The sequence below is a fragment of the Sorex fumeus genome, unplaced genomic scaffold (genome assembly GCF_029834395.1).
Source record: "Sorex fumeus unplaced genomic scaffold, SorFum_2.1 ptg000131l, whole genome shotgun sequence".
In the NCBI taxonomy this organism is placed as follows: domain Eukaryota; kingdom Metazoa; phylum Chordata; class Mammalia; order Eulipotyphla; family Soricidae; genus Sorex; species Sorex fumeus.
In genome coordinates, this window is record NW_026606188.1 from 25,032,272 (window position 1) to 25,054,344 (window position 22,073).

The 22,073-nt window shown below is 36.6% G+C and overlaps 1 protein-coding gene across 1 annotated transcript in view; it reads left to right on the forward strand.

The window, feature by feature from the left end:
* Positions 1–22,073, forward strand: part of ABCD3 (ATP binding cassette subfamily D member 3) — a 68,148-nt gene that overhangs the window by 22,050 nt on the left and 24,025 nt on the right. The window contains exons 2-8 of the mRNA XM_056139105.1: positions 573–606; positions 3,016–3,114; positions 7,027–7,115; positions 16,119–16,188; positions 17,359–17,456; positions 17,961–18,084; positions 20,202–20,258. Coding sequence (XP_055995080.1) covers positions 573–606; positions 3,016–3,114; positions 7,027–7,115; positions 16,119–16,188; positions 17,359–17,456; positions 17,961–18,084; positions 20,202–20,258 — 571 coding nt within the window. The remainder of the gene's footprint in view (positions 1–572; positions 607–3,015; positions 3,115–7,026; positions 7,116–16,118; positions 16,189–17,358; positions 17,457–17,960; positions 18,085–20,201; positions 20,259–22,073) is intronic.

Here is a 22,073-nt window from a genome sequence, read left to right on the forward strand (position 1 = left end):
CCTGGAATGTATATTGTTAAGGGAAATAGCTAATTATTAGATGTCTAAGTACTAGATTAAGAACTCTGGGTAGCATGAACCTTAGGATTGCAAATTTTTTCTCAAGTTTATTTGTATCATGAAAATAGCATATGATCTCTGATCCTTCAGGCAGCTAGCTGGGAATAGAGCTCTCATTACTTGGTAAAGACTGCAGCAGCCTGAGAGTAGAGTATAGACACTAGTCAGACCTTTGCTTTTGTCTATTTACTAATATCTCCTTAGCTAAAAACACTTTATATATCCAAGCTTTCTTTCAAGAATGGAGATATAGATTCCACCTCCTTTTGGAAGTATTTTATAAAATAAATATATAAAAATAACCAGGACAGTAATTGATTCATAATAGTAATATTTATTGAATACGTTATATCAATTATATTTAATAAGTGACAACTAGGTTACTACTGATATGTTCTATTTGATATGAAAAAAATCTGTATTTGGAGACTTTGATATATTCTGTTACTATCTTAGAATAATTTTTATGATGGGAACAAATTACAAATAAAGCTCTCTCTTTTTCTCTACAGTAAGAAAAATGGAAAACAGCTACTACAGAATGAGGTAAAACATAGAATTATTTACCTCTTTGGGATTTCATGCACTTATTTCATCATATAATTTTTAACTAAAAGTTATAGACTTTTAGGGTATAGAAAGATAGTGCAAAGGACTGGAGTTCTTGCTTTTTATGCTGGAGGCCTGGGATTAAGTATTCCATAGTTTACTGAACATTACTAGGTGTCATTAAAAATCAAAAGACAAAAACCAAAAAAAGTTTTAAAAGAATTATAGAAGTAGAAGTGAACTAAAGCATCTCCAGTCTATGACATACTATACAATTTTTTCTGAAATAGAAAACCTTAATAGATAATATATAGTGTTTATTTGAATCTGTTTAGTTTGTAATGAATTTATGTCCCCTCTCCCTTAGCCTTTTAATAATTAATTCTATTTGCAACATAGGTCTACTCCATTTACCTTAGAAAATTATCATATTTGAATAGTCTACCTCCCCCCCCCCCCCATGCACAGTAAGCAACCCTTATGCCAAATGTTTCTCATATGATGTGGTTTCTTATTTTTAGAAATTTTGTTGTAAATTTCCTCAGGACCTTTGTTTCTCAAGGCTTAGAACATAGTTTGGGGCCACAGAGATAGTTTAGGGATTAAGTGTTTACCTTGCATGAAGTTGATCCCAGTTTGATCTCTGGCACCACATACAGTTCCCTGAGGCCCCTAGGAGTGATCCCTGAAATAGGGTGTAAGTCCTGAGCATCATCAGGTGTGGCCCCAAACCAAAACAGAACTTTAGTGTTCCAGATGTTGTCTGATTAGTATGGAACATATTAGCATTGTTGTATCTCTCTTTTTGGGAGAAAGGGTGCTTCCAAACAATGCTCAGGTGGCACAAGGGCTACTTACAAGGGCCTGGCAGTGCTTGGGTCAGCAGTGGAGCATGTGGTGTGAGGATCAAACTTGGCATCAAATATGCAAGGCATGTACTATTTTTTAAGCTATCTCCCTGGCTCTGGCACTTCTTGCAGAGTGTACTATACTGCTAAAATTCAACCTAAAATTTCTTTGTAATGAAATTTACTTTCTGTCTCTATTAATCACCTTGTTCTGAACATTTCATATAAATAGAATCTTTTATATTGAGTGGCCTTTGTGACCGAAATCACTTAGTGTGTTGTTTTCAAGATTCATCTATTTTTGTTGCATCTATCAGAATTTCATTTTATTGCCAAATAATATTCCATTGTATAGGTGTACTATATCTTATTTATTCATTCATCAATTGAAAAATATTTAGTTAATTTTTTTTTTTTTTACTTTGGGTTCTCCCCAAAGTGGGAGAACCTTGTGGTATCCCAGTGTTCGGGAGGCCCTAGGACTCCATTGGGTGTTCTCAGTCAACTGTGCCTGTGGTCTAGTTCTGGGTTTGAGATTACAATACTGCTCAGCCCTTTCATCCTGGGACTACTAAACCACTCCTGTGGTGGTCAGGGGCCTGCTAGACATTGAACCTGGGTTGGGTACATGCTAGGTATGTGTCCTAACCACTGTAATTTCTCTGGCCCCTAGGCTATTTTCATATTTTCACTGTCATGAATGATGTTGTATGAACACTTTGTGAGCATATGTTTTCACTTCTCTTGAAGTTGAATTGCTGAATAGTTGAATAGCTCAATAGGTTTCTTTTAAGTAATTATTTAGCTCTGTAAATGTCAGCTTTTTAGATTTGTTGATGTTTGCTCTCAGTGTAATTTTGAATGCAGTTCTCACATACCATACTAGAAAGTACTATCTATAAATTCAATTGCTGCCTTATTCTCCCTCAAAATTGCTGATAGCATTGAGTAGGTAAGGACCATGGAAAGAACCTTGTCCTTAAGTTAAGGACAAAACTTAATCTCTTAAGTTGTGATAGTCTCTCTGTGTGTTTATTTCTCTTTGTTTTTGTTGTTATGATTTTAGTCTGCCGTATTTTATCCAATTTTAGCAAAATCTGGTCTGGCCTTTTATCCATTAAGACCATGCTGATTTTATTAAAAGAATAAAATGTAATAAAATCAGGAGGAGGAGGAGGAATATCACAATAGTTGTTAATATTTTAATGTGCTTCAGTAATACTTTGACTATTTCTTAACTATCCCTGACCTCATCTGCTTTGCTCCCTTGCTCAGAGCTGTAGCCAGATTGATGTTTTTGATTGTTGTTGCTCTTCAAGCATATGAAACTCACTCTCACTTGAGTATTACATATTTGCTCTTATACTGGTAGAAACTTCAGAAGTTCTCATTTCCTTACTCAATTTTTGAAAGCACCTTATTTACTTGAAAACACATTTGAATAGGAAGAATAGTACTGTTCTCTAAATGATGGTTGACTAAGAGGAAACTTGTTTTAAAAAAAATTGTTAACTTTATAGCTGTATTAAAAAGTTTTTTTTTCCTTCTCCAAATGTAGAAAGAGGGAAAGAAAGAGCGGGCTATGGTGGACAGGTTATTTTTTTCAAGACTGACACGTATTCTGAAAATTATGGTCCCCAGAACGTTTTGCAAAGAGGTAAGTCTTACGGAATATGGTGATGGTCAGCTTTTAAGGTTACAGGAAATCAGAATGATAAAGTTATAAAGCTTTGTTAGATTATAGGTCAAATGTTTCTTATAGGTAAAGAAAACTACATGTTTTTGTCTTTGGATCAAGTTTTCTTATTACTCATGATGTTTTAAGATTTTCTCTTATTTAAAAATATTATTATTGTCTGTGAAATAGTCGAGAATATATACCTTAGCTATTGATGTTGATTCCTTATAGTTAAATATTGTTAGTAAAATGATTACATTTAGGGAGACTTTTATTCCATTGAGATGTTAAGAAATCACATGTATATTAAATCAATATTTTGAGGATCGCTTCGTGTTTCATACATTAAGATGTAAAAATTGTATTTTTAAAGTATTTTTAGGAAGTGACCTAATTCTAGTTATAAAGTTGTCTTAGTATTTCTTTTGCCCTTATATTGTCTTTTATCATTTGATAAGTATTTAAAATAATCATTAAAATAATGTATTTTCTAAGTAATCGCTTACTGTTATACTCTTTATGATTTGAATATTGCCTTTGACATATTTCTCCTCCACATACCTTGTATATTTAATCACTGGGCTCTGATACATTTTTTTCTTAATATGTGTACCTAAGTATTTTAGCATTCTTTAATTATTCTTCCTTAAGGAATATCCTAGTATAGTCTATTTTTAGAAAAATTTATTTTCATAAGACATAATTTTTCTCATTGTTTAAATATTAAATTATTAACCTTGTAATCTATTAATAGCAAGGAGAGGATAAGATGTTCTCAAAGGCACTATAATCCCCAAAGTGAACAGACATTCTTCAATTATTTTGGATGCTTTCCTTCCCTGTCAGTTTAGCATTATGTTCTTTTGTCCTTCAGAAGCTCTTTTAAATGTCTTCTACATCTACATCATATATGTATGTGCACTTAAGTTTTTTTAATTGGACAGATATAATACACATTTCTTGACGAAAATTGGAAAATGTTGAAGTGTGTGTGTGTGTGTGTGTGTGTGTGTGTGTGTGTGTGTTTATCTTGCTGCCTGTTAGCCTTCCACACAGAATTGTCAGTTTTGGTCTGTGGTCATGTATGTGAAAATGAATGTGAAGCATTAGCTCCATCTCTGAAGGGAGAAGAGCTTAATATGGGAATTTTGTCTTAGGTCTAGTTATTTATGAACATTCTTCCCCACCTCTCCCATTCTCTTTATTTTGTTCTTGTTTGTTGCAAATGATGGGGGTCAAGCACATGCTTGGTTGTAACTTACATGGTTGTGTTTTCTTACCAGGGATTGCACATCTGGTTGTTATGCTCATACTCATGGTCATCGTGCTCACCAGGCATTGCAGAATTTTCGTCGCAGTCCTTAACATGTACTCCCTGGGGGCCACACACTTCACTTGTTGTGTTCAGACATGTTCTGGTTGTTGTACAAGCCAAGGTTGCACCCCTGCCCCAGGTGCTTATACATATTTCAGTTGTGATGTCCACTTGGGGTCAGACACTTTAGTTGTGGTGCTTGCACACATTGGAGTGAACACTGCTGAGGTGCTGGGTGTCTGTGGGTACCACCAGAGAGAGCCTTCCTGGCCTTATTCCTGCAAGCGAGGCCTTTTACCACTCATAGTGTCTGGAACCCAGAAACATTTAGTATAGTATCATAAAAAAAAATCTAACTTTAACTCCAGTCTCAGAAAGTGAAATAAAGTTATTATTTCATAGCAATCTCAGGAAAATAGAGGTAGGTGTGGAGAGATTGACTTTTGAAGTAGAGAAAATAAAAGGCCCTGTAGGAAAATATTGATGTTTATACATGTGAGTTTCTTTTTTATTCTTTGGTTTTTGGGCCACTCCCCAGAGGTGCCTTGGAGTTACTCCTGGCTCTGTACTTAGTAATTACTTCTAGAGTTGCTCCAGGGATCATATGTGGTGCCAGGGATTGAACCTAGGTTGACCATGTGCAAAGAAAACACCCTACCTCTATACAATTATTGCTCTGGTCCCAAGAGAGACTCTTGTTTAAGTTTGAATTTTATTTTAGTTCAAATTTTTTGTTTCCTGAACCCACTAATACTAGGAATGGCAGTGAGTCTGAGGCTATCCTTTGCATAAAGGCATTTGAGGATTTTCAGTAATCCAAGTTTGTCAAAGTTTTTGCAGGTAGCTTGAGCAAATCGATGAACAACGGGAGGACCGTGACAGTGTGCTTAAAGACATGAACATAAAATGAAGGAAAAATAAGCAATTATTCTAATGTTACTTTGATATCCAAATGATTAATTTAGGACTGAAACGCTATTTAAGGAGTCACTCCTGGTGGTGCTCAGAGGACCATATGGGATGCTGGGAATCGAACCCGGGTCGGCTGCGTGTAAGGCAAATGCCCTACCCTCTGTGCTATCTCTCCAGCCCCGGCTTCATTCTTTTATGATTCCTTGCCCTATTTTTTCCAGTACACTCACCTTTTTAAAAATACTATAATTCACTTGGGTGTGGGGAGTGGTATTTGGCTTGGGTGAAGTGAAAAAGCATGTGTTAGAAGCTGGGTTTAATCAGCGCACCCTGTGGACTCAGAATAATACCCAGTAAAGGCTGTGGACCCCATATACTACAGCAACAACAACGAACAGTTGCTGTTAAGGTCCATACTTTTGAAATTAAATGCATTTTCTAACACGTACCCCACCTCCCCCCCCACCCCCTGCTGCCATTCCCTCTCCTTTCCCTGACTTAAGCTTATATATTGCCTTCATATTCTCCTGATTTCAGGAAAACTTAAGGTCAGCTTTGAATATGTGTGTAAAGGAGGTTGGAGACTAGGTTCTCATCACACACAGAGATAATAGCTACTGACTCTGCCACTCAGCCTCATCCTGTCTCCCTCTGTGGTAATGCTCACCTAGTATTGCCTAAGCGTTGTTATTTAAACAGTACGTCTTAGCATTTTGTTTTTTCCATAAGTTTGCAATCTTATTAACTAAATTCTGCTGCTTTTGTAGTTACATAATTTATATGGTTTTATCTGTTATTTTTATTGAATCATTTATCTCTTTACAGAATTCATAATCCTCATTTCCCCCTTTGTTTTACTTGTTCCTTTGTTACGTGTTTCTAATATCAAAAACCCTCTTTCCACCCCAATTTTTCTATCCTGCCACTTACCTCATGAAGTGAAACAAATATACTACCTGTATTTATCTCTTTTTTCTTAATGTGTTTGTGTGTGTGTGTGTGTGTGTGTGTATGTGTCTGTGTGTGTGTGAATTTTGTGCTAACTGCTAAATTGACAGCCCTGTGATGTGAGGAACTCCGGCAAAATTGTAGACTTCAATATTATTTTATTGTTTAACTGTATATTAGTAGTTTGTATTTTTTTTACTTGAATTGTATGTTAAAATGCTATGTACTGTGATTTAGATAATTTAAGTTACATGACTAGCTTCTGTTAGCTAATTTTATGACATGACTTGCTAAGTTTCAATTTTGAATTCTGGATTAGGAAGTTAGATTTAATAGTCCTTTTTTATTTCCTTTTTGGTCATACCCAGTGTTGCATAGGGGTTACTCCTGGCTCATGTTCTCAGGAATTACTCCTGGCAGTGCTCAGGGGGTCGACCATATAGGATGCTGGGAATCGAATCTGGGTGGGCCGCGTGCAAGGCAAATGCCCTATCCACTATGCTATTGCTCCAGCCCCAGATTAAATGGTTTTAAGGCCTTTTCCATTTATATTTTTAGATTCTTTATAAATTATCTTTTAAAATTGCCTATAAACTAACTAAATTAAAGTTAGAATAAACCTTTGGATTTAGAAACCAAAAATATTTACCAAGGTGCTCTTTCTTTTAACTCTCTAAATTGCATTCATTTTATTTACTGCTCACAATTTATTTTAGACAGGTTACTTGATTCTTATTGCTGTCATGCTGGTGTCTCGAACATATTGTGATGTTTGGATGATTCAAAATGGGACTCTTATTGAAAGGTACTTTTTATTCATCTTGCTCATATTTATGAAATTCTTATTTGTTTCACATATTGGTGTTGCCTTACTTAGTAGGAAATAGAGTCTAACTTAGGTATGAATACTTTACTCAGATCATATATTTGTTTATTTACTTAACAGCTACTTACTGTCTCCAGTGTTCAGGCACTATATTGCTTTATATGTAGATAGATCTACTGGTGAGCAGGAGAGAGACTCAGTACCAAACCCTGATAAGGTGATAGTTTATACAGGTTTTAGTGACCAGTAAATAAAGTGCAGCATAGGATTGCTATAATGAGTTTTCTTTTTTAAAAAGTTGACAGATGTCACATAAATGAATTAATTTGGAAGAAAATAATGAAACGGAAAATCTTAGCCTGGAGAGATAGTTCAGTAGGTAGAGTGCTTGCCTTGCACTTGGCTGACCCAGGCACCTTATATGATCTCCCGAGCTCCACCAGGAATGATCCCTGAGCACAGAGCCAGGAGTAAGCCCTAAGCACCAGTGGGTGTGGCTTCAAAACAAAAAAAGTATCAAGAATGTTTATTAGAAGGAAAAAATTGTTAATACTTTCTTTAGTTTCTGAAGTTAGTGCTTAATATATTTTTTCTTTTCATTTTTTTGGGGTGGAGAGTTTCTACTGGTGCTGCTCACACTAATTCTTGGCTCTGTGGGTATGAGTCACTCCTAGAGGGGCTGGGGTTTGCCTGGGATCAAACCTGGGTCAGGTGCATGCAAGCCAAGTGACCTACCTATTGCATTATCTCTCCAGCCCCTATGTATATATTTTTCTTGTTGTTATTAATTATATTAACATTTATCTGTAAATAAAAAATTTATTGGCTGGGGATGTAGCTCAATTGTAAAGTAGTTGCTTAGTATTTGTAAAGTCCTGGCTTCTATCCCCAGCACTGAAAATACATGCAAAAAGAGTATTTTTCATAATAACAGTTTGAACATAAGATATCTTTTGAATGACAGTGCTTAAGATTTTTAAATGCTTCTGATTTTTTTTTCTTTTTGGGTCACACCAGGCTATGCGCAGGGGCTACTCTTGGCTCTACACTCAGGAATTACTCCTGGGGGTGCTCAGGGGACCATATGGGATGCTGAGAATTGAACCCGGGTCGGCCATGTGCAAGGCAAACGCCCTACCTGTTGTGCTATTGCTCCAGCCCCTAATTTTTGAAGTAAAGAGGGTTTTTTTTTCTTAGCGGATTTGTAGGAAGAGAAGTGATATTTATGCATGTTTTCTGACTTATCTCTAGGAAAATAAAGAAGTTTGGTTGTCTGGGAGGGATTAATTCCTTAGTCACATGTTCTGAATAGGTGTAAATCATGTAGATTTTCATTTTCAACTCAATTCTCCCAGAAATTTTTTATACCAAGCCTTTTTATTTTAATTAAAGTAATATATGCATAGCAATATCATAATGTATTTTTGTAACTTTATGACAAGTAGTCTACTATAATCACAAATATATCATTTCTATGCCCCATTACTCCCATGTGTAATTTTCTTAAGCCGTTTGTTTTCTATTATTTGTATTATTCTTATTTACTCAAAAGATGGTTGGAGCGATAGCACAGCGGGTAGGGCATTTGCCTTGCACGCAGCTGACCTGGTCGACCCAGGTTTGATTCCTCTGCCCCTCTCGTAGAGCTGGCAAGCTACCAAGAGTATCTCGTCCACATGGCAAAGCCTGGCAAGCTACCTGTGATGTATTCAGTATGCCAAACACAGTAACAAGTGTCACAAGGGAGACTTTACTGGGCCTGCTTGAGCAAATCGATGAACAACGGGAGGACAGTGACAGTGACTTAAAAGATATTTACTGCCTCCTCTTCTCCAGGCACTATATTACTTTTATAGAGATAGATCTGCTGGTGACAGGAAAGAGTCAGTACCAAACCCAGATAAGTTGACAGCTTATAGAGGTTTTCGTGACCTTGTTTAAGACTTTAAAACCTTGTTTTTGTTTCTTTCTTTGTTTTTTTATTAGTGAAACACCATGAGGTACAGTTGTAGACTTACAAATTTTTGTGCTTGGCTTTCAGTTATACAATGATCGAGTACTCATCCCTCCACCAGTGCCCATTCTCCACCACCAGTGGTCCCATAGCCATCCAACCCTCCCGCCCTTTCCCCCCTACTCCCACCCTGGTTCTGTGGCAGGGCATTCCCTTTTGCTCTCTTTCCTTTAGGGTGTTGTGGTTTGCAATAGAGGTATTGAGTGGTCATTGTGTTTGGTCTACAGTCTACTTTCAGCATGCATCTCGCATCCCAAAGGAGTCCTCCAAACATCCTTTACCTGCTGTTCCCTTCTCTATCTGAGCTACCTTTTCCCCCAGCATGTGCTGCTGGGAAGCCATGGAGCAGACCTCCTGGTACTTATCTCATCTATTCTTGGGTGTTTACTCCCATTCTGTTACTTTATATTCCCCAGATGAGAGCATTCTTTCTATGTCTGTCCGTCTCTTTCTGGCTCATTTCACTTAGCATGATACTTTCCATGTAGAATCACTTGTATGTAAATTTCATGACTTCATCTTTTCTAACAGCTGCATAGTATTCCATTGTGTAGATGTACCAAAGTTTCTTTAACCAGTCATCTATTCTCGGGCACTCGGGTTTTTTCTAAATTTTGGCTATTGTGAACAGTGCAGCAATGAACATACAAGTGCAGATGTCATTTTGACTTTTTTGTCTCTCTGCGATATATTCCCAGAAATGGTATTGCTGGGTCAAATGGGAGCGCAATTTCTAATTTTTTGAAGATTGTCTATACTGTTTTCCAAAAGGGCTGAACCAGTCGGCATTCCCACCAGCAGCGAAGAAGGGTCCCTTTCTCGCCACATCCACACCAACACTGGTTGCTTTTGTTCTTTTGGATGTGGGCCAGTCTCTGGTGTGAGATGATATCTCATTGTTGTTTTGATCTGCATCTCCCGGATGATTAATGATGTAGAGCATTTTCTCATGTGCCTTTTAGCCATTCGGATTTCTTCTTTGAGAAAGTTTCTGTTCATTTTGTTGTCCCATTTTTTTTGATGTGGTTGGATGTTTTCTTCTTGTGGAGTTCAACCAGTACTTTGTATATCCTTGATATCAACCCCTTGTCGGATGTGTATTCGACGAATACACATTTCCCATTCTGTAGACTGTCTTTGTATTTTGGTCACTGTTTCTTTTGAGGTGCAGAAGCTCCTTAGTTTAAGATAGTTCCATTTGTCTATCTCTGTTTTCACTTGCTTGGCCAGTGGTGTGACATCTTTGAAGATACCATTAGCTTGAGTGTCATGGAGGATTTTGCCAACTTTGTCTTCAATGTACCTTGTGGATTCTGGTCTGATGTTGATCCATTTTGATCTTACTTTTGTACATGGTGTTAGGCAGAGATCTGAGCCCATAATTTTGTATGTAGCTGTTCAGTTTTGACAGCACAATTTGATAAAGAGGCTTTCCTTGCTCCACTTCACATTTCTTGCTCCCTTATCAAAGATTAGATGATCATATGTTTGGGGGGAGATGTCAGTATATTCAACCCTGTTCCATTGGTCTGCAGCTCTGCCTTTGTTCCAGTACCATGCTGTTTTGATGTTTACTGCTTTGTAGTAGAGTTTGAAGATAGGTTGATTCCTCCCATTTTCTTTATCCCAAGAATTGTGTTAGCTATTCGTGAGGGCTTATTGTTCCATATGAATTTCTGGAGTGTTTGCTTCATTTCTTTGAAGAATGTCATGGGAATCATTATAGGGATCGCATTGAATTTGTAAAATGCTTTGGGAAGTATTGGCATTTTGACAATGTTAATTCTCCTGATCCATGAGCAGGGGATATCTTTCCATTTTCTCTTGTCCTCTTTTATTTCCTGAAGTAGCATTTTGTGATTTTCTTTTTACAGGTCCTTTACTTCCTTAGTTAAGCTAATTCCTAGGTACTTGATTTTCTGGGGCACAATTGTGAATGGTATTGTTTATTTCATGTCACTTTCTTCTCTCTCACTATTTGCATGTAGGAAAGCCATGGGCTTTTGGGTATTGATTTTATAGCCTGCAACTTTACTATACAAGTCTATTGTTTCTAGGAGTTTCTTGATAGAGGTTTTAGGATTCTCTAGATATAGTATCATATCATGTGCAAATAGTGAGAGCTTGACTTCTTCCTTTCCTACCTGAATGCCCTTAATATCTTTTTCTTGCCTAACTGCTATTGCATGTACTTCCAGTACTATATTGAACAGCAATGAAGAGAGTGGGCATCCTTGTCTCGTCCCTGTTCTTAGGGAGAAGGCTCTCAGTTTGATTATACTTGCTGTAGGCTTGTGGTTGATGGCTTTAACTATATTGAGGAAAGTCCCCTCTATACTATTTTTGAGAGGGTTTTCATCATAAACGGGTGCTGGATCTTGTCAAATGCTTTCTCTGCATCTATTGATATGATCATATGGTTTTTATCTTTTTTTATGATCATCTTTTTAAAATTTTTTAATCTTTTTAAAAAAATTTTATTAGTGAAACACCATGAGGTACAGTTGTAGACTTACAAATTTTTGTGCTTGGGTTTCAGTTATACAATGATCAAGTACCCATCCCTCCACCAGTGCCCGTTTTCTACCACCACGGGTCCCAGTATCTCTCTCACCTCCCAGGTTTTTATCTTTTCTTTTGTTGATATGGTAGATTATGTTGATTGATTTCGGAATGTTAAACCATCCTTGCAACCCTGGGATGAATCCCACTTGTCATGGTGTATGATCTTTTTGATGAGTTGTTGGATTCTATTTGCTAATAGTTTGTTGAGGATCTTAGCGTCAGTGTTCATCAGGGATATCGGCCTGTAGTTTTCTTTTCTTGTGGTGTCTTTGATTCCTTTTGGTATTAGAGAGATATGGGCTTCATAGAAACTGTTTTGTAGAGCTTCTGTTTCTTCAGTTTCCTGGAAAAGCTTGAGAAGAACTGGTACTAGTTCTTTAAATGTTTGGAAAAATTCGCTAGTGAATCTATCTGGACCTGGGCTTTTGTTTTTAGGAAGACTTTTGATTACAGTTTCAATTTCCTTGATATTAATAGGTCTATTCAGGTACTCTAGATCTTCTTGATTCAGCTTTGGGAGATGATAGGAATCCAGGAATTTATCCATTTCTTCTAGTTTCTCTTGTTTCGTGGTATACAAACTTTCAAAGTGGTCTCTGATGATCTTTTGAATTTCTTTGGTTTCTGTTGTGATATCCCCCTTCTCATTTCTGATTCGGTTTATTAGGGTTCTCTCTCTCTCTCTGTTTCTTTGTGACTGTTGCTAGTGGTTTATCTATCTTGTTTATTTTTTAGAAGAACCAGCTCTTGGTTTCATTGATCTTTCAGATTGTTTCTTTGGTTTCCATGTCATTGATTTCTGCTCTAAGTTTTATGATCTCTTTCCTTCTGCCCGATTTGGGCTCTTTCTGTTGGTCCTTTTCTAAGGTCTTGAACTGTGAAGTCAAGCTGTTTATGTGGGTCCTTTCTTCCGTCCTGAGAACTGCTTGCAGAGATAAATTTTCCCCTTAATACAGCTTTCGCTGCATCCCATAAGTTCTGGTAGGTCGTGTCTTCATTCTCTTTTTTTTTCCAGGTATCTTTTGAGTTCGTCCTTGACTTCATTCCTGACCCACTCATTGTTCAGCATTGAGTTGTTTAATTTCCAGGTGTTTGATTTGGTTCTCCGTGTCTGTGTGTGATTCACTTCTATCCTCAATGCATCGTGGTCTGAAAAGATGGTTGATACTATTTCTGTCTTCCTGATTCTATTGAGGTATGTTTTGTGGCCTAGGACATGGTCTATTTTGGAAAATCTTTCGTGCACACTGGAGAAGAATGTGTATTCTTTATTTTTGGGGTGTAAAGCCCTATATAGGTCTATAAGCCCTTTCTCTTCTATTTCTTCTTTCAAAGCCAATGTTTCCTTGCTGAGTTTTGTTCTTGTTGATCTATCCAGAGGTGATAAGGCGATGTTGAAATTTCCGGCTACTATTGTGTTTCTAGCAATGCCCTCCTTAAAATCTGTTAGCAGTGGTTTTAAATATTTAGCTATTCTCTCATTAGGTGCATATACATTTAAGAGTGTGATTTCTTCTTGTTGTATGTATCCCTTGATGAATAGAAAATAGCCTTTGCTGTCCCTTCTAATCTTTTTCAATCTGAAATTGATGTTGTTGGGTACCAGTATGGCCACACCAGCTTTTTTGGGGGAGCTGTTTGCTTGCAGGATTGTTCTTTAACTTTGAGTCTGTGTTTGCTCTGACTGTTCAGATGAGTTTCTTGTAGGCAGCAGATGTTTATTTCTGTCTCTGAAGCCATTTTTCCACTCTGTGTCTCTTAATTGGTGAATTTAGACCGTTGATGTGGAGAGAGATTATTGTTATGGTGTTTTGTGTCATCTTTCTTTAAGGGTCTGTTGTGCTTGTAGGGTTTGTTTTGTCCTACAGTAGCCCCTTTAGCCCTTTTTTTAGGTTTGGTTTTGAGTCTATGAAGTTCCTGAGCTGCTTTTATCTAGAAAACAGTGCACCGTTCTTTCGATTTTGAGTGAGAGTTTAGCCGGATAGAGTATTCTTGGTGAAGCTTTCATTTCAGTGAGTTTTTTTTTTTCAGTATATCCTGCCATTTCCTTCGGGCTTGGAGGGTTTCCTCTAATAGGTCTGCTGTGAATCTGAGGGGTGCCCCTTTGTATGTGATTTCTTTCTTTGACCTTGCTGCTTGCAGTATTGTGTCTCTGTCAGCAGCATCGATCATTCTAACTATGATATAGTCTTGGAGTTAGGGTCCCTTTTAGCTGGCACCCTTCAGGCTCCTTGAATCTGCATGGTCCAGCTCTGGGAATTTTTCAGCAATGATTTGTTTAATGGTGGCATTTTCATTGGGATTGTTTCCCTGAGCTTCTGGTACTCCAATGATTCTAATGTTGTTCCTCTTGGAATCATCTCCTAGGACTCTGATTCGCTCTAGAGCTATTTTGATGTCTCTTGCCATTGTTTTGTTGTTGTCTGTTGGCTAGGTGCAGTTGATCTTCCAGCTCACTGATTCTGTCCTCAGCTGTGGTCATTTTACTGTAGAGAGCATAGACTGAGTTTTTTATTTCATCTATGGAATCTTTTATTTATGACATTGCTCTCATTTCTTCCCGTAATTTCTCTGTTGTTTCTGTCATGGTACTGGATATCTGTCTGATTGTTTCATTGAGGTAATTGAACATCTTCATGACTTCATATCTGAATTCTTTCTTAGAGAGGTCCTTTAGGTGAGTAGCACCTACTGAGGCTTCTGGACTCTTTTCATCTTCATCCGCATGTGGTGGGGATTTGCTTTGTTTCTTCATGTTGGTGTGTAGGTATGGGAACTGAGATATTAGAGTAGATTTCTTGGTATCAGTTAACTACCTGAAGCTGTGAGAGAGCAGGCAGGAATTAGGACACGCCCACTTTGCAGAAGCCATGTCCACTTCCGAAAAGGCTACGCCCCCACGGGGCCCTGGTGTTTGTGGCAGGTACTAGCTGGGAGAGGAAGAAGACTGGCACAGAGGCACAGCATTGGGGATGAAGAGGAAGAGGCTCAGGGCTGCTTTTGTCCCAGGGTCCTAGAGGGCGCCTGGGGCGCTTACACTGTGAAATCCAAGTCCTGGAGGGTTAATTGACCTGGGAGGGGAAGAAGAATTAACACATTTTTAAACTCCATATTACATATTATTGCTAAAACCATATTACAGATTAATTTTCTGTCCTTTCCTTTTTCTGTATTCCAAAGTAGGGCTATATTAATGTATTTTTATGATAAAATATTTCAAAGAGATTCATGATTGTCTTTACTGTTCTTTATTTTTGTATTCTTTATATCTTTTGTTAAGAGTAGTTAGTAACTGGATTATAGGCAAATCTTAATAGAAAAGATCTCCTTTAAGGTAAAAACTGCAGTGTCTTGATGATATTTAGGGGAATCCTTAACTCACTATTGTTACTACATGTATCATAAAGAAATCTTTTATTCTGTTCATCGAACTGCTAGTAGCATTAGGAAGTACCTAATTAATTGATACTTCTTTTAGTATCTTCTTCTAATAGTACCATATAGATACTTCTTTTAGAAGTAGCAATTAGAACTACAGTAACTTAGGACTACTATATTCTTTATTAATTATTGCTTTTCCTTTTCAGTGGAATAGTAAGCAGAGATAAGACTTTATTCAAGAAACCACTTTTTAAATTTATAGCTGCTATTCCAATGGTAAACCATTGCTGAGTGATTAGCATGTGTTTTACCAAAGTTTCATAGTTGCATGAGTTTCACAGCTTGGGTATCACTGAAGCACTTAAAAGTTTGGTTCAGATGATTTTAATTTGAACCACTAAACATTTTATACTGCCTTAATTCTTTCTTGTCTATAACATTCTTACAATGATTAACATTTTATTTTTCAAAATTTAGGAGCTATAGCAAAAATGAGACTGTTAGTCTTCCATTCAGTCTAAAGTAGCATTCCCTAAGGTATGTTCTTTGAATTCCTAATTCAGAGAAAATGTTACACAGCGCTCTGAGAGACTTGGAATGCATATATTTAAATAATACTAGGAATTTTGTGGTGTTCTTTGATAAAAACCAAAGATTTGTTAGCTTTGCTTTATTCAGGATTTCCCACATTTATTTGTCCACAGAACTTTTATTTTTTATTTTTTTTTGTCTCTAAAAGACTGGTGGGGATAGCTTAAGCCTTTAAAAAAATGTCATTTTTTCTTAAGGAAAGAACTAATTCTTATGTTATTTATAAAAGTAATTTCCAAAGCAGGCTATTTAAAATGGTAAAATTTCAGAAGTTGAAGATATATTTTTGTATGAAAATTTAGCATATTTGTCTTACTGATTTTTCTGATTCAAAAGAAAATGTTGAGTATGTAACTTTTGAGTTTACAGAAGATTTTAGCATAAAATTTTGCTTCTGTTGCAACTAATACATTGCATGTGATGGTTTGCAGTGGTATCATTGGTCGTAGCAGAAAAGATTTCAAGAAATACTTATTCAACTTCATTGCTGCCATGCCTCTAGTAAGTGTATCTTTAAAATCTTTTACATAGGAAAATTTGCATGTTACTAAAAAATTTAAAGATTTTCACTTGGTTCATTAAAAACTTGTGATGCTAAGTTCCTATTTCAAACTTAGTTTTGTAATTTATAAATTGTTCTTGTAATTATATATCTTTGAGAGAAGAATTAAAGATTATTTCTGGTTTATTTATAGTTTACTTATAGTATGTGTTCGTGGAGTTAATGAAGAAATTTATGTTAGTATTTTTTGAATGGTTAGTAATATCCCACTAATGGCAAAGTATCCATTCTTGAGTGGGAGCATCAAAAATATCTCTAGATTTTAGCAAATATATTCTTGGACCTAGATCCTGTGGGGCAAAAAAAATCACACTGGTTGAGAACCATTTATTGTTTTAGACTTTAAACAACTATAGTAACTTTTACTATTAGTGTAGTTTTAATTAAATTGCATTTTTTTTAAATAAAGGGTTTTGGATAAAACATAAGTAATAAAAAAGCACCTTTGTGAAACTTGATTCTTAAAAATAAAAGTAATCTTTTATTTTTAAAATAAAAGATTGAGATAACATAATATCAAAGATTGAGAATTAGTAAAAACCTATTTTTTCAGAGAATTTTTATGTATATTGAGTTTGTAATTGGAAGAATTATTTATTGATGGAAAAGTAGTAAAAATGATTCTACAAATTATCTAAAAATATTAGTATAAAACATAGTATTCCAAAAAAACAAATGCAAATTCTGCTTATACATAATTCCATTGTTTAGGATTATAATAATCCTGATAATAGGAAATAGCAGATAGCAACATTAAGTGTTAAAGACTCTTAAAAACAAGTTCTTTACAGAGGATAGAAAGGTGACATATTTGGCCTTCTGTTTACCCCCATAAAGCCCCAGACAACCAAAAGTTCTCATAATGACATAAACATATTCTAAGATTAAATTCCAACTAAAGCTTAACATATCAATGAAATATGACCAGTTACTGTATTTGTTAAAGCAAGTTGTTTTGTATCTTTGTAAAGTTTTAAGAAAAACAGAAAACACCTGGATTATATCAATTTGGACTGTCAGTTACAAAAATCTTAAAATTTGGTAACATAAGTTATAATTTATTAAGTAGAAGTAGAACAAAACCAATAACATGTGTTTGTTTGTTTCAGATCTCTCTGGTTAATAACTTCTTGAAGTTTGGGTTAAATGAGCTCAAACTATGTTTCCGAGTAAGACTGACTAAATACCTCTATGAGGAGTATCTTCAGTAAGTGATACCTGTTTTTATATTAAAAACTCAAACTCAACATGAAAGTTAATATTTATGAGATAAAGATTTCTATTTTTTTTTTGAGGGAGGTAGGGCCCTTTCAGTGTTTCTTGGGTAACCAGGTCAATTAAGTTTGAGCACCCGAGAATGCTGTGCTGCTTGGGCCCTGTGGTCCTGGGGATAAGCTGGACCACCCCTTTTAGTCCCAGGAATCCAGCTGGGTTTGGCCTGCCTGCCATACATGCACCTTAACCCTTGTACTGTTTATCTGGTCCTGAGTTTTCCACTTTTATTAGAAGTGTTTATGAAGAAAATTGTTCTTAGGTCTAGAATTATAGAGAAAGCTATTTGGATTGTACTGTTGACTCCACTTGAGAAGTTATTCTTTAAATTTACTGCTCTAAAACAAACAAGACAGTCTTTATGAATTTATCTTTATGAATTTACACTGAGTAGTATGATAGAATTTTTTAAAAAGTCATTTTCTTATTGCTCCTGTAGAGCCTTCACATATTATAAAATGGGAAATCTGGACAACAGAATTGCTAATCCAGACCAGCTGCTTACTCAAGATGTAGAAAAGTTTTGTAACAGTGTTGTTGATCTATATTCAAACCTTAGTAAAGTAAGTTTCTGTTTTCTTCTTCTTTTCTTTTTTTTGTTATATTTATTGAATCACCGTGGGAAAAGTTACAAAGCTTTCAGGTTTAAGTCTCGGTTATACAATGATCAAACACCTTTCCCTTCACCAGTACTTACTTTTAATCACCAATAACCCCAATATACCCCCCTCCTACCCCTCCCAATGCCTGTGAGACAGATGATTTCTACTTAACTCTCTATTTTGATTACATTCATTATTTCAACAAAAGATGCACCATTATTGTTTAGAATTTCCCAACAATCAGAACTGCTGAAAAGGCATTGTGAAATAATTTGTTTTTTATAGCTGGTTATGAGAACCATATGTTACGGCCGCGTGATTTTGGATTTCTGATATTTTACTAATTAAGTCTGGAGGGATTTCTGCCAAGAGCCAGATAATTATGAGATTGGTTTCTGTGCGTCTGATGCCGTGGCCGTGCTGGAGAACCGCTCATGGGGGGCAATTTGTGGCCTTGGTAGGGTGTGAAGGATGAGCCGGTACCGCTCCCCTTCCCATGAGGCTGCAGCAGCCCCATCACCGCTGGCTCATACCTGGCTTTCCAATAAGCTCTGAGGTGGCAACCACCTTGTTTGGGGGGGGGCGGGGAAGGGGCAAAAGGGAGCAATACCCTTTCCCTCTCGGGGAGGCATGGCTCTGTAGTCTATTTTCTGTTATTGTTAATTTGTTGAATTTTAAGTCTAAATTTATATGGAATTGATTGGGTTCCTTGAAAAGTCATTCACAATAAATATAACTGCTGTTGAGTTGTCGTAAGTAGTTTATCATATATACATATATACATACATATATATATATTCTTGTATCTTGTTTTTTTTTTGGTATGTTTGTTTTTGGTGTGGGGCTGCACCTGGTGGTGCTTAAGGCTTACTTTTGCCTCTGTGCTCAGGGATCCCCAGTTGGAGCTCAGAGGATGATATAGGGTGCTGGGATAGAGCCCAGGTCAGCCAGGTGAAAGGCATACATGGTGCCACCCACTACATTCTCTCTCCAGCCTTAGTTCTTGAATCTTATCCTTGGCTCAGTGGGGCAAGCTTGATGGACATTCAGGCTCAACAGTAATGGGGGATCTCCAGAACAACCTGGAATTACTCAGAGTCTATGCTCAGATTCAAGTGCCAGGGCTTGAATCTGAACCTTACAGATAGATGCCAGTATTTACTCCATCCCTTGAAGTATTTCCCCAATCCCCATATTTAACTTTTGTCTTCAGCCAGTCACCTGGTAATATTGTGGATGATATATTATTTTAAAATATTTTTGTAAGTGGAACAATATATGAAGTCTCCTTTGCATCTGTTTTTACTCCAAATAATAATTTTTAGTTTTCTCATTTTATTAGGGCTGGAGCGATAGCACAGTGGGTAGGGCATCTCTCTTGTATGCGGCCGACCCGGGTTCGATTCCTCCATTCCTCTCAGAGAGCCCGGCACTCTACCGAGAGTATCTCGCCTGCGTGGAAAAGCCTGGCAAGCTACCCGTGACATATTTGATATGCCAAAAACAGTAACAACAAGTCTCACAATTTGTTAAGATCTTACTAGTGCCCGCTTGAGCAAATCGATGAACAACGGGAGGACAGTGTTACATTTTTTAAGACTCAGTTAAGCCTGACCTATAAGTTATTTTGAGTTTAACTCAGAGTATAGACAGGTAAGCTATAGATGTGATGATATAGTAATACAATCAGATCATATTAAGATCAGGAAAAGACTTTCATTTTATAGGTGAGGATATATAAAATGAGAAAAGCTGGTACCAAAATTTGGTTTTACAACTCAGATGACTTTATTTAGCACCTTGGTTGATAGGAAGTGTTAAATGTTTTTCTAAATAGATATTGGACAATCTGTTTCTTTTCTTTGAAAAAGAATGTCTTTTATATACTCATTCATTTGCTTTTATATGCACTTACAGTGCATTGTAAATAATTGGTTGACAATTTATGTGTTACATGTGGGATAGCATTTTGCATTTGATGTGTATTAGGTATCAGTAAGCAAACTGCATAATATTTTATATAATAATATATAAAATTATGATTTTTAATAATGTACCTTCTGATACTTATTTTGCAGCCATTTTTAGACATTGCTTTGTATATCTTCAAGTTAACAAGTGCAATAGGAGCTCAGGTGGGTTTACTTTTATTCTGTCTTTTAAATTGCTTTAGTACATTGTGGATAATTGAATGTGTGTTTTTACACATGTGTGTTTTTACACTTAGAAAGTCTTGTTATAAAATAATAATTTTTGGAGGTTTTTGGTTTTTTAATTAAATATTTTTATTTGTCTTGTTTTGGAGCCACATCCGGTTGTGCTTTGGGCTTACTCCAGACTCTGTTCTCAGGGATCAGTCCTAGAAGGGTGAGGGGACTGTATGAGATGCCAGGGATCAACTAGATTAGCTGTGTTAGGAAAGAAGAAGTCATGAGATATGCTAATCTGTGCATGGTCATCGAAAGTATCATTCTAAGTGAAATGTGTCAGAAAGAGAGGAACAGACATAGAATGACTGCATTCATTTGTGGAATATAAAATAACAGATATGAGACCGACACCCATGGACAGTAGAGGCAAGGGCTAGGAAGACTGCTCCATAGTTTGAAAGAAACCTGCCTCATGAGCTGGGGAAGAAGGCAGCTGGGATAGAGAATGGGATAAGTCAGTGATGGTTGGAGGGACCGCTCGGGATGGGAGATGTGTGCTGAAAGTATACAAAGGACCAAACATGATGCCTCTCAGTATCTTTATTACAAACCATAATGCCCAAAAGTAGTGAGAGGGAAGGAAATTGTTCTGCCATAGAAACAGGGGGTGGGGTATTGGGGACATTGGTGGTGGAAAATATATATTGGTGGAGGGATGGGTGTTAGATTATTTTATGACTGAAACTCAATTATGAAAGCCTTTTAACTGTATATCGCGGTAATTCACTTAAAAATAAATAAATAAAATGAAATAAACTAGGTTAGCTTCATGCAAGGCAGTAATGGCCATCTGTCACAAACCCACAGCCTTGATAATAGTACATGGTGAAAACTGAAAGCCTTTTCTCTGAGATCAGGTGCAAGGCAAGGATTTCCACTGTCACCAGTCTTACTCAAAATAATTTTGGAAGTTCTTGCACCAGCAATCAGAAAATTAAAAGATACCAAAGGGATCCAGATTGGAAACTGTTACTATTTGCAGTTGGCATGATACTATGCACTGAAAACCAAAAAAACTTGACAAAAAATGTCATAGAGATAATAAATCAATACAATGAAGTAGCAAGTTACAAAATACACAGAAATTTATGGCATTTGTGTATGCAAATAATAAACTAGAAGTAAAATTTAAAAAACTATCCCTTTCTGAATAGAGCCCCCCACCCCCAATATCAAATATCTAGGGATCAGCAAGAGAGGTGAAAGACTTAAGATTACTGCTAAGGGGGCTGGAGCAATAGCACAGCGGGAAGGGCATTTGCCTTGCATGCAGCCTACCCGGGTTCAATTCCCAGCATCCCATATGGTCACCTGAGCACTGTCAGGAGTAATTCCTGAGTGCAGAGGCACGAGTAACCCCTGTGCATTGCCGGGTGTGACCCAAAAGGAAAAAAAAAATTTGCTAAGACACATAGAAAAGGACACCAGGAAGTAGAAAGGCATGCCTATTCATGAATTGGAAGGATCAATATTGTAAAAATTGTCCTACCTGAAATATTGTATAGATTGAAAGTAATAACCCATTGAAATTCCAGTGCCTTTTTCAAAGACTTGAACAAACTGCTAAAATTTGTGTGGAACCATAAAACTTCCTGAATAGCCAAAACAATTCTAAGGAATTGAAATATGTGAAGCATTGTATTTCCCTATCTTGAACTGTACAACAGAGCTATACTAGTCAAAATGACATGATTCTGTAGACCAATAGAACAGAATTGAAAGTACTTAATAAACTCCCAT